The 13521-nt window shown below is 43.9% G+C and overlaps 1 protein-coding gene across 5 annotated transcripts in view; it reads right to left on the minus strand.

Moving 5' to 3' along the window:
- SFXN5 (sideroflexin 5) overlaps nt 1-13521 on the minus strand; it is a 122740-nt gene that overhangs the window by 87951 nt on the left and 21268 nt on the right. For all 5 annotated transcript variants that reach the window (XR_008379386.1, XM_053587032.1, XM_053587035.1 and 2 more), the window contains exon 3: nt 11080-11157. Coding sequence is in view for 3 of the 5 variants with exons in the window: in XM_053587032.1 (XP_053443007.1) it covers nt 11080-11157 (78 nt within the window). In the remaining 2 variants the exon portion in view is untranslated. The remainder of the gene's footprint in view (nt 1-11079; nt 11158-13521) is intronic.

The raw sequence follows: 13521 nt of genomic DNA on the forward strand, positions 1-13521 counted from the left end.
TTTATTTTACTAAAATACATATAACATAAAATTTACCATCTTAGGCACTTTTAAGTGAGTAGTTCTCTGGCATTAAGTACATTCATGTGTGCAGCCATCACCACCATCCACCTCCAGAACTTTTTCATCTTTCCCAAATGAATCTCTGTACCCATTAAACTAACTCCCCATTCCTCCCCTAGCTCCTGGAAACCACCATTCTACTTTCTGTCCCTATGAGCTTGATGATACTAGATACCTCATATGAGTGGAATCATATAACATTTGTGACTGTCTTATATTTTTGCTATTACAAATGATGCTCCAATGAATTTTACTGGTATTATCATATAAACATTTAAAGAAAAAGGATAAATTATGCAGATATTTATGGCATGATACAGAAGAAACTGATGATTACTGTAGGGAGGGGAAGTAGGCAATTAGGGGACAGGGAAAATGAGATTTTTTTTTTTTTTTTTTTTTTGAGACAGAGTCTCAAGCTATCACCTTCGGTAGAGTGCCCTGTCATCACAGCTCACAGCAACCTCCAACTCCTGGGCTTAAGGGATTCTTTTGCCTCAGCCTCCCAAGTAGCTGAGACTACAGGCGCCCACCAGAACACCCAGCTACTTTTTGGTTGTAGTTGTAATTGTTGTTTGGCAGGCCCGGGCTGGATTCGAACCCACCAGCTCTGGTGTATGTGGCTGGTATCTTAGCCACTTGAGCTACAGGCGCCAAGCCAGGAGACCTTTTTAGTTCTCTATTCCTTTTATATACCTTTAGGATTCTGGCCTACTCAAAAAAATTGTTAAAAAATTTAAAGGTAACCATTAAAAAAAAAGAAAGAAAGAAGGTGCACAACTTCCAAGCCCTTTGTTGACCCACACAGAACTGATCTTGAACTATGCAACAAAATCCACGTCCCCTACGTCCAATTATAGAACAGCAGCTGGCAGGTGGCTGGCCTACTGCACTACATTTCCCAGCCTCCTTTGCCTCAAGGCTTGTCCATGTGACTAAGCCCCCCAGTGGCATCTGAGGGGAAGTAATATGCTTTTCCAGGCCCACTGTGCCTTTTCCTTTTCCTATGAGCCAGAGAAAGGACATGGCTGTAGCCCAGCCTTGGCCATGCAAACAGGACTTGTCCAAGGAGATGGTAGAGAAACACCCTAGGTCCCTGATGATCCTGTGGAGCAGAGCCACTTGCCCACCTAGAACTTCAACTGTCACATGGGGGAAAAATAAACTTATATTTAAGCTATAGCATATTTGAGGGTCTTTTTCTTACAATAGCCGGCTACTATTACTCTAACTAATATAACATATTTGGGGTTATAGGAAACTGCCTCCCAAGACATCAAGGGAAGCTTTCTGGGGAAGAAAGAAGAGAATAGAAGCTGAGATGGTGCTTCAGGCTCTTCAGGTGGCATCTGGCAAGGCACCAGCCATGGAAGGCTTTAAGTAAGGTAAGAGGAACATCTTCATTTCTATGATCATGATATCTCCCTTGCCAGATAAGTATAACATCTTCATTTTCAGTGAAAATTCCCAGGCATGATCTGATCTTGTCTGTGTTCCTCTTATCTCAAAGTTACAGTGACAACAGTCAGGTTCATGGATTTGGCCTTGGCTGAGTCACTAACTTGCAAAGTCTTCCTGTGCAAGTCACCTTACACCTTAGACTTACACTGTTCTTAAAATTAATCATGTAAAAGAAGGGGCAGCAAGTAGAAGCAAGTCTCTCCAGGACCCCTTCCTGTCCAACAGCTATGATGCCAGGCCCAGCTTACATGGAGACCAAGACAGGACTCAGATCTCACTCCTTGGGTCTAGGCTTTTCCCTGGAACCTGCTGGACCCATAGATTAAATGTTGGATGCAGAAACAGCTCCTGCAAGCCAAGAGTTATCTGTTAGTTTGAAGTTTTGCCAGTCAATCCTGCAATCAACTTATAGGAGAGGATGATCCTGGGATGTAAAGCATTCAATGGTGAAATGCAGTGGGTGGGCCATCCACACTGGGACTCTAGGACAGGATGCCCCAGGCATCTCCTGTCAGCCCACTAAAGAATTTCCACTTTAAACTACAACTCCTACTTACGACCTGATGTCATTTGGGCTCAGCTCATTTCCTCTGTGCCTCTGGCTAAACATAAAAATATGCAGCCCTAACCCCTGGGGACCTACCAGCTACCAGTGTAGAGAGGAGACTTTGAACCTTGTGTGGTTTCTCAATTTGGTGAATGAGGACAGACAAGAGGTGTAGGGAAGCAGTGTGGGTAAGAGGTGGCCGGGATATTGCAAGTTTAATGATTTCAAAAACAGCCAGCACCTCAGCTGAGCTGCCATCTGAACCGATCTGAACCTCAGTATGGAGACCAAGGAGGGGCAGAGGGGTGCATCCCAAATATGCTTCAAGGGCATGGCTGACTCTTAAGCACTGCCTTCTCCAGCAGAGCAGGGCAGGCCACCCCTCCGCCCCCCACAGGAGGAGTAACTGCCCAGCCCTACCCCCAGCCTGGCTCACTCTTCTTCCCCTCTGCCTCCTTCCAAGCTGCTTCTCCAAACTTCCCAAGGCAGCAAAGACAGAGCCTATTTAAAACAACCTCCAGAAGGTAATTAAACAGAGCCTGAAGGGGATCCTTCTGTAAGGCAAAGAATGCCTCCATAAAACAAACAAAAAAAACTTCCTAATTTATCAGTTGGGCCAGTCGCATTATACCTCACCATTAATTCTGTTGCCATGGTTACTCGCAGGTCATATGTACCTGTTGCAAGTCTATGTAGGGCAAAGGGACCCCCAATTCTATAGATGCACAAGAGAAGAGAACCACTCCGCCCAGCTCTGCAGCACGGCACATGGCGGCAGCTGCGATTTCCTTACACGTGCAGCTTGTCTCTGTGACGACCCGGGTTTGAATTCCAGATCTCCCACTTGCTGGCCATGAGATTTAGTGCAATTTATTTACTCTTGCTGAGCCTACATGTTCTTATTTGTAATATGAGGGTATGAATACTTTCTAGGTTGTTGTGAAAATTAATAATTCATTTATCTAACAAATACTTATTTGTGTTATGACGATCTGCTATGTGCTGAGCACGGCTCTAGGCACTAAGGTGAAAAACACAGGCTAATGTGCACAGACAGACAATAAGCAATAAAAACAAAACAACTAAGTAGACCCTCTGATATGTTACAGGGTTGCAAGGGAAAGTGGGACAGGGCAGAGGACAGGAAGTGTGAGCTGTCAGTGGGAATAGAAGTTCCAGCAGTAAGTGGCTGGGGCAGGTCTCACTGAGGTGGCACTGGAAGGAACACTCCAGGTCTCACTGGAGGTGGCACTGGTGGCACAGGAGGCAGTGAGCCATGCAGATCTAGTGAGTGAGTGCTATGGACGGCAGAAAAGGCAGTTACACCCTGAAGCAGAAGTGGGCCTATCTGGCATGTTTGAGGGAAAGCAAGGAGGCCAGTGTGATGGGAGTGGACTGAATAGGGAGAGAGTTGTAGGAGAAAAGGCTGAAGAAGAATGAGAAAGGCTTTATAGGCCAAGTTAAGAACTATAGTTTTTACACTAAGTGAAAAACTACGGAGTTTCCACTATAGTTAACTATAGGGGGGTGGACTTTTGCACACAGGGGACATTTAGCAACATCTGAAGACATTTGTAATTGTCATGACTACAGAAGGGTAGCTACTTGTGTCTGCTAGGTCAAGCCAGGGGTGCTGCTGAGCATCCCCAGTGTGTCTGGCCCCAAAAGCTAATGGTACTGAGTCTGAGAAACTCTGGAGCAGAGGAACAATGTTATGTGTGTTTTCACAGATCACTTCCACTGCTGTACTGTGAACAGACGGAGGGGCAGGGGGTCCCAGGTACAATGGGGAGACCATCCAGGAAGTCACTGCAGTGACCCAGCACCCAATCCCACTCTTAACACATCATGCAAGTGCCTCAGCTCATACTGATCATGTACTTGCCTGTTCTATGCTAACTGCAAGGGCCAGGCCGAGGCTGGCCCAAAGGGGCAAGGCGCCCATCCAGATTCCCAGAGCCAAGGCTAGAAGTCAGGGTAAGTCTAGTGGGTCAGCCCCTTCCCTCAGCCAGATCCTGACAAACCTGCTGACACTCACAGAAGATTTGGGGTACAAGTATTTCAAGCCTCTGGTATTTACTCTATTTTCAGCAAAGCCCAAACACAGCTGACCCCATTTCCTCTCTGCCAGAGAAGACTTGCAATATTTTTTGCAAGCCAGAGGCCCTTTCTCCCTGGATGCCGAGGGCAGAAATCCATCCTGCACGGGAGCTCTGAGCATCTGGAATGTTATGCCAAATGTAGAATGGGCACTTAATAGAGGTTGGCTGGTTCCCAACCTCTGGGGAATATAGAAAGATGGACAAGGACCACCACTCAGGATGCTGCGGTGGTTCCCAAGAACCTGCTCACCACACTCCCAAATATTCCACTAGCTTCCAAGCCAGTTTTTATAACGGCACTTACTCATCCTCAATCCACCTGGCCCTGCCACTGACTACTACTGCCACAGTGCCACTGTTATGCTACTCCCATGCTCAAGAGCTTTCAGGAGTTTCCTTTTACCCCACACGACACATCCAGCTTCTCTGCCAGGTTTTCAAAACTTTCACAATCTAGCCTGTAACTAACCAACTTCCTTTCAGCTTTCTCTGTCTCATCTATCTGTCTGCTACTCTCCCCTTCTCTTTCTCCACCTCCCCCTACATACATATGTTTCTCCTCTCCATTCTACTTCTCAGCTTTTGTCTGTGAGTTACAGAAAACATCCCTCCCACTGGTCTAAGAGGGCCCAGTGCCAGATCCCAGTCCCACCACATACTAGCTGTGGGACCTTAGGCAAGAACTGCAATTTCTCTGAGTCTCAGTTTTCTGGCTTGTAATGGAGTTGATACAGGTACCAAGGATAGGTTTCTATGAGGAGTAATTGAGATGTGTGTAAAGTACTAGTTGCAGTGCCCAGCACTTGGTAGGTAAGCAGCCAGTGGCGGCTCACCATAAGGAGGGGTCTTTCATATTAAATCCCACCCCTCTCCGTCCACACCAAGCCATTCTGGCAAAGCCCCAGCACACACAAGTGCACAAATCAGAGTCAGCATTGAAACTTAGGTGGTTGTGCCTATGCTTATGTTTTTGCTCAACTATGGCTTTGTTGTTTAATTAAAAGCTACAGACCTTATTAGGGTTCACAGCACATGTGAACTGAGCTAAAAACATAAATTATATTTATTTTTATCTTTAGGACTAATTATTCATTGGTACAGCAACCGTCTAATACAGTGGTTCTCAACCTTCCTAAGGCCGCAACCCTTTATTACAGTTCCTGTGGGTTGCGACACATCCAGCTTCTTTGCCAGGTTTTCAAAACTTTCACAATCTAGCCCATAACTAACCAACTTCCTTTCGGCTTTCTCTGTCTCATCTCATTTATCTGTTAGGGAGATACCAGCCCTCCCTAACAGAAGACCAAAACAAAGCATCAGGAATAAACAAATGACCGATACACTTGTGCATACCTGCAGGTGAGGTGTTGAAACTTGAGGGCAGGTAGAAAAACAGCATCACAAGTTACCCAGAATTGCCCATGAAACCGTGGGCCCAGCCACAGGCTTCTGACACACAACCTGCAAAAGGAGATCACAGCACAGAGCCCAGGTGCAGGTGAGGTCTCCTAAGACCAAAAACTACCCTGGGCCTCTTCAGATGGCATGGCCATGACTCTTAAACAGGGGCTGCCTGGGCCAGGGCCAGGGCCTGTCCCTGAGGCTTCCTAAGCTCTGAGCTGACCTGTCATCACCCATGCCCTCTGCTCCTGGGTCTGTGGAGGCCAAAGGAAGGTGTGGCTTTGCAGAGAAAGAAGCACCACTAGAGCTGATGCAAAGCCCAACCCCTGTTCCCTGGGGAGCCAAGGAGGATGGGGAAGGGAGGGAGAGGGAGGCCCTGTCTCTAAAGGCCATGGCAGCAGGCTCACACCTAGAGAACTATGCTACCCAGCCTCTAGAAGGACACTTCAGGTATCACCAATATGAGCCAGAATCGGGAAGCACAGCTAGTGCCAAACTACCCACCCCCCTCCCATTCTCTTCCTCTCCAGCTCTCTGGAGCCAGATGGGGGACTTTCAGGACAGAAAACAAAGAGGGCCCAGGAAACAGGGCAGGCGCTTTAAGTTACTGAAGAGAGCAAAGAGGAAGAAATAGGCCTCATTCCTCAAATCTGGGAGCTGAAAGGGGTCCCAAGAAGCCAACTTCAGCAAGAACGGAGCAGAGGGGAGCTCGGGCCAGAAGCAGACACAGGGTCTGGAAGGGCTTAGAGGCTGGATCCCCCCGTGACATGTCTGAAAAGAACACAAGAGGTCTGAGGACCACTTTGGCCTGCAGAGGGGTGGATCAGGCCGCACCACCCAGGCTTTCCAGTGCCCATGGCGAGAGAAAAGTACCGCTGCCCAGGAATGACAAGGGTGTAGCCTGCCCTCCCTGCTGGTAGCTGCCTGTGACTCAGCGCATGGTGCAAATGCCTGAAGACGGGCCCACATAAGCAGACACAGCACCATGTCATGTCGCATCACTTCCCCAGGGCCCTGCACAAAGGCATCTGGCCAGGAGCTGCATCCACCTGTGCATTTGCCCTCCCTTCACACTGCCCTTCAACCTAGAGCATTTGCTTCGGCCACTCCCACTGCAGGGCTAGCTCCCTCCACCCCCACCACAATGTGCTTCTTGGCTGGACCCCTCCGGCCCAGAGCCCCCTCTTCAGACCCTCTTCTCACCACTCACCTAACACAGGAATCTACATCTAACACCAGGATACCCTGAGTCTGGGTGGGCTACTCCTCCTGTGGCTCTCCTATAGAACTGTGTGTTCTCACTGTCACTGCCTGGTTTCTGGGGTGCAGGATGGGAGTCCATGAGGCACGACCTCACCCAGCTTCCTCTTTGCTCTATTTCCCAGGCCCTGGCCCCCACATTTATAGTGATAGGACAGAAGAGAAAAAAGATAAAGTCTGAGTGTCAGCCTAAAATGTATATAATATTTGACTAGGAAGAGTTCCAGAATAAGAATAAATTATCAAAGAAACAGTATTAAATAATTTTCTATAACTGAAAGACAGGAGTCTTCAGAGTGAAAGAGGTAACTGAGAATTCCAAACTAATGAATTTTTTTAAAGTTACTGTTGTGGAATTTCAGAAATAAATTTCACAAATAAAGAGATGATCCTAAATATTTCCAAAGAAAGAAAACAAACCACTTACAAAAGAATCAGGAATAAAACAGCATCAGGTTTTCAACAGCTATATTGGAACCCAGAAGAAAATAGCGCAATTGGTCTTCAAAAATCTGAAGAAAAATGATTGTCAACCTAAAATTTTCTCCTCAGCCAAACTGTCAATTAAGGCTGAGTGCAGAATTACAATTTTTTAGATATATTATAAAAAGACTCAAAACTTTCTTACCATTTACCCTTTCTCAAGAAGCTACTAGAAGAAGTGTTCATATATCAAGGAAAAGGAAAACATGGAGGTGGTGGAAGGTAGGCCCCCAAAAGGATAATTTGGTGAATAAAAAAAAAAAAACTGGAACTGAGGCTGGGCATGGTTGCTCACACCTATAATCCTAGCACTTTGGGAGACTGAGATGAGAGGACTGCTTGAAGCCAGGAGTTTGAGATCAGCTTAGGCAACATAGCAAAACCCTCTCTGTACAAAAATTTTTTTAAAAAAAATATAGCTGTGTGCAGTGGCTTGCACCTGTAGTCCTAGCTACTCAGGAGGCTAAAGTGAGAGGATTGCTTGGACCCAGGAGTTCAAGGTTACAGTGAGCTATGATCACACCAGTGCACTCCAGCCTGGGCTACAGAATGAGAGCCAGTCTCTTTAAAAAAAAGGAAAAAAAGATGAAACTGAAAAATAGGATTCTTCAGTTTGAAAGAAGGCACTGAAAATATAGTCATATGCCACTTAATGACAGGGACAAGTTCTGAGAAATGCATCATTGGACACTTTATTGTGGAAATATCACAGAATGTACTTGCACAAACCTAGATGGTGCTCCCTACGATGCACTTAGGCTATTTGGTGTAACCTATCAGCTCCCAGGCTCAAACCTGTACAGCATTTACTACACTGAATACTATAGGCAAGTGGAACACTGGGTAATCATTTGTGTATCTAAACATAGGAAAGGTATAATAAAAATACAGTATAAAAGATTTTTAAAAGGATACACCTGTACGAGGCCCTTACCATGAATGGAGCTTAAGGACTAGAAGTTGCTCTGGTAAGTGGCAAGTGAGTGTTGAGTGTATGTGAAGGCCTAGGTCATTACTGGAAACTGCCATGGACTTTATATAAACACTATACACTTTAGGCTACACTAAAAAAATAGTTTTAATTCTTCAATAATAAATGTGGCTTACTGTAACTTTTTTACTTCATGAACTTTTATTTTTTTTTTTAGCTTTTTACTCTTTGGTAATAATACTTAGATTAAATCATAAGCACATTGTCCAGCTGTACAAAATTATTTTCTTTCATTATATCCTTATTTATTTATTTATTTTTCTTTTTGTAACAGAGTCTCAAGCTGTCACCCTGGGTAGAGTGCCTGGCTATTTTTTGGTTATAGTTGTCATTGTTGTTTGGTGGGCCTGGGCTGGTTTCGAACCCACCAGCTCTGGTGTATGTGGTTGGCACCCTAGCCACTTGAGCTACAGGTGCTGAACCTATATCCTTACTCTTTTTTTTTTTTTTTTTTTTTTTAGAGACAGAGTCTCACTTTGTCGCCCTTGGTAGAGTGCCGTGGTGTCACAGCTGATAGCAACCTCCAGCTCTTGGCAATTCTCTTGCCTCAGCCTCCTGAGTAGCTGGGACTACAGGTGCCTGCCACAATGCCTGGCTATTTTTTGTTGCAGTTTGGCTGGGGCCAAGTTTGAACCCACCACCCTTGGTATATGGGGCCGGTGCCCTACTCACTGAGCCACAGACCAAATCTTACACTTATTCTATAAAATTTTTTCTAGTTTAAAAGTTCTGGGATTTTTTTTAATTTGTTTTTCTCTTTTACTTCATTATTATTATTATTATTATTTTTTTGAGACAGTCTTACTCTATGCCCTAGGTAGAGTGACCTGGTGTCCTAGTTCACAGCAACTTCGAACTCTTGGGCTCAAGTGATCCTTTTGAGTAGCTGGGACTACAGGTACCTGCCACAATGCCCAGTTAATTTTTATTTATATATATATATATATATATTTAATTATATATAATATATATTTTATATTATATATTAATATAATATATATTTATATTATATATTTAATTTATATATATTTATATTATATATTTATTTTATATATATATATTTTTTTTTTTTTTTTTTTAATTTTAGTAGAGATGGGGTCTTGCTCTTAAACAGGCTGGTCTTGAACTCCTGAGCTCAAGCAATCTATCCACCTCAGCCTCCCAGAGTGCTAGGATTACAGATGTGAGCCACTGTGCTTGGCCCTCTCTTTTTCTTTTTAAACTCATTTAATGCTAACTACAAACTAAGACACAAACACATACCTTAGCCAAGGCCTACACAGAGTCCAGATCACCAATTTGTCACTATGGTGAAAAGAATTTTTGAGCCTCATTATAATCTTAGGAGACCACCTCCATATATGCAGTCAGTTATTGACCAAAACGTTATGTAGTACGTGACTTCATTGAAAGGCTGCCAGAGAGTACATTAAGAGTTAAAGATTATACAAAGGAAACTATGCCAACAAAAAAATGAGGCAATTATTAACTCCAGATAAAATATAAAGTTGAAAAAAAAGAAGAAACAGAATCATGACATAACCAACTTGACTGTGCAGTAAGTGCCATTTATATAATTGTAATAGTATGAATACTGAATAGGTCCAAAATCATGATTACTATTTTTGTGGGAAAGATGTTTATAGGAATGGGCAATAAGTGGGCGGCACCTGTGGCTCAGGAATGGGCAATAAGAGAGCTGAATCCTCAACTACTGTAACAGTTAGTGCAAAAGAACTAATTGAGAAACAGCAGTATAGATAAGCATACTAGTCTGAAATACAGATTCTATCTGAGGAATAGCTAAAAGTACTTGCTCCTGGGAAGCAGGAATGGGAATTTGGAAGGGATGCGTAGTGTACTATTTTTCCTTACAAGTGTTTTAGTAATATAGTAGAACCTCTGTAAGTTGACCACCCAAGGGACTGTAACAAACTGGTCAACATACAGTGGTGGTCAACATAAGGAACTACGCCTACTGTACTGATAAGAACATGTGGTTCATGTCTAGTCTATGCAATTAGGTCAACTTAAGGAGGTGGTCATATGGTGACTTTTTCAATTATGTACACATATTACTTTGAAAACACATGAGATTAATTTTGAAAAAATTTGAAATTAATTTAATGAACAAAAAAAAAGATTTCGGGACATTATCAGTCTCAGAAGTATCATTCAAGTTGTTACACTATGTATACCACATTCTCCTACCTTCTCTCCAGAACCAAACATAACCCTCAACATTTCAGTTAGCTATAATTCCTACATATTTTTTAAAAATGAAATTATATTATCCTAGCCTAATCCTTATCATCCTCCCCATCCTTCCCACCTTTAACCTTAATTTTTGGCAATGGTATAATGGTAAATGTTTAATAACCAGTTCTCTGGAGAAAAAGTCCTGATTTGTAGCACTTGCCAGTTTCCATGGTATAAATATTCCCATTCACAGTTAATTTCAAACTACCCACTGTGATGTGGAATTGGGAAGAAATGCTTACAATCAGTTCTTGTAACTGGCTACAAGCCAGCTTCACCAAACCACTGCCTTTGGGTCTCTTCCTTCTCAGCCTCTACCTTCTCACCAGACCTAGGAATATGGGAGAGATCTGAGTATCTCCCCCAAAAAGCAGGAAGTCCCCAGGGGTACACAGCATCAGTAGAAATATTTACTCAAGGAAAGTGAAGTAGTTCTGGCTGCAGGGAAAGTTGTGAACTCACCCCCTTCCTTCCCATCCCCACCTGCCATACTCCCACTCCAACACAGTTACCTGCTCATTGGTAACCCCCGGGCGCAGGGTCCCATGCTTGTAGTCTTCCAGCAGCTGCACAGCCTCTCTGAGACGTCTCTGCAGAGGAAAGAAAAGAGATGTTGAGGGGCACAGATCCAGGGTTCCCACAGATTTTTCCCTTGTAAGATTACATCAGTATCAATCAAGTACTGAAAGTGTTTACAATGTGCAAAGCTTTGGGCTTGTCCTCAGTTCATGGAACACACCAAAAATAATAAAAAAGGATACCACCTAAATGTCCTTCCACTAGGAAATGACTGCATAACTGTGGTACAATGATATTCCAAAGAACCTGTTCCCAGAATCTGTTCATTTCCAAAGTGGAGATAGCCTGTGGTTGTTTTTTGTTTGTTTTATTCCCAATTATGCAAGCAATTCATGCTGTTTAAACAAACGTCAGAAAAAAATGAAAAAGCACACAAAAAAATTGTAAATCACCTATAAACATACCACTGAAATAATCACTGCAAAAGAGGGGATGATTTTTCTTCTGGACATAACACATTTGTTTTCGACACAACTGGACCATGTTGATTGTTTTAACTTAAGGTCACACAAATGCTAAGAGGTTGATTCAGTATTTGAACCCAGAGCTTATTCAGACTCTTGCTCTGCATACCCTGCCACACACACCCAATACCCCTGAGGCTCCCAGTGATGAGCCCCCCACACTTTAGCCTGCTTCCTCCTGATGCCTGGGTTGCTGCGGGCCTGGACAATGAATGCTCTACTTTCCAACGCTGAATGGTGAATGGCCCCATGTTCTCATTATTTTTCCCACTCCAGGGATTCTCCTGAGTTCCTATAACAACCTGGCCAGACTCCATCTCATTTGACACGGTCATCAAAGGGAGCCCTCTTGCCAAAAGAATAAATTCCAAAGAGCCCAAATCTTGGCAAAGGGCATGGGTTGAGAGGGAACTAAATCCAAAGTTGCTAAAGACAAGTCTGAGACCCCAGGACTGAAGGAAGCAACAGGCTGATCTCAGCCTTACTAAGTCTCTAGTGGCCCTATGGGATGTGCAAGGCCTCAGGCCACTTGTCTCGAAAAGTCCTCAAGGCCTGGATTTTCTGGGTGTGGTGTCCCCACTGCAGAGAAGGAAACCATTTCATGGAAACTCGGGGAATAGGAGGAGGGTCCCCTTGCCTTAACCCCTCCTCTCATGCTGCTGGATTGTGAGGCTTAGCAAAGGGCTTGGGCACTTGAGGGGTGGGGAAAGCTGGGAGGTCGGTGGCAGAGTGAGCTTTGCAAGAACTGCTTTCAGCCAGTAATGCACAGGCACAGCCATTGAATGCAAAACTATGACGGGCCTAGCTGGGAGTCCTGGGCTGGGAGGAAGGGCATTCTTCAAGACCCAGGGGAAAGGGGGACCAGGGACACTTGACTTCTGATCATCTTTGAGGCCAAATAGGGTAAACTGATACAGTTTGGGCAGGTGGTGCATCTCTTCAGGAAATAAATCTATCCAGCTACCCCAAGAACTTAAAAAACAATCATGGCCTCCAGCCTGGTTGCCCTACACATGGGAACTTATCCTAAAAAATAAATTTAGCAGAAATAAAAAATGACATGCCTAAGACTGTTTTTCTGCAGGAAAGCAAAAGATAGAAAACAACCTATCTGTTAGACTTAAAAGTCTAACAGGGGATGGTTATTTATACTACAAAACTTGATTTTAAGAAATTATAAAGGCTTGGAAATGAATGAAAAAAGAAAATAAAAGTATACGTTCAGTGTTATAAGTATGCCAAAAAATGTACACAGACAGATGAGAACCTGAAGTATACAAGGGTACTGACAACAGAGGATTTTTTTTTGGGGGGGGGGCACTCTGTCACCTTGAGTAGAGTGCCATGGCCTCATAGCTCACAGCAACCTCAAACTCTTGGGCTTGAGCAATCCTCTCGCCTCACCCTCCCAAGTAGCTGGGACTCCAGGCATACACCACTACACCCAACTAGTTTTTCTATTTTTAGTAGAAATGAAGTCTCACTCTTGCTCAGGTTCAAGCAAACTACCCACCTCAACTGGAGAATTTTAAAATTACAAATTCCACTAAAGGGCCAGGAATAGCCTGTAATTTTAGCACTCTGGGAGGCCAAAGCAGGAGGAATGCTTGAGTTTAGGAATTTGAGACCAACCTGAGCAAGAGTGAAACCCCACCTGCACTAAAAAAAAAAAAAAAAGAAATAGAAAAATTAGGCTGGCATGGTGGCAGGTGCCTGTAGTCCCAGCTATTCATGAGGTTGAAGCAAGGAAGATCGCTTGAACCCAGGAGTATGAGGTTGAGGTTGCTGTGAACTAGGCTGACGCCATGGTACTTTAGCCCAAGGCAACAGAGTAGACTGTCTCAAAAACCAAAACAAAACAACAACAAAAAATTCCATTAAAGCCTTTAAAGTTAGAATATCTGGTACTGT

This window comes from Nycticebus coucang, chromosome 4 (genome assembly GCF_027406575.1).
Source record: "Nycticebus coucang isolate mNycCou1 chromosome 4, mNycCou1.pri, whole genome shotgun sequence".
NCBI classification, from domain to species: Eukaryota; Metazoa; Chordata; class Mammalia; order Primates; family Lorisidae; genus Nycticebus; species Nycticebus coucang.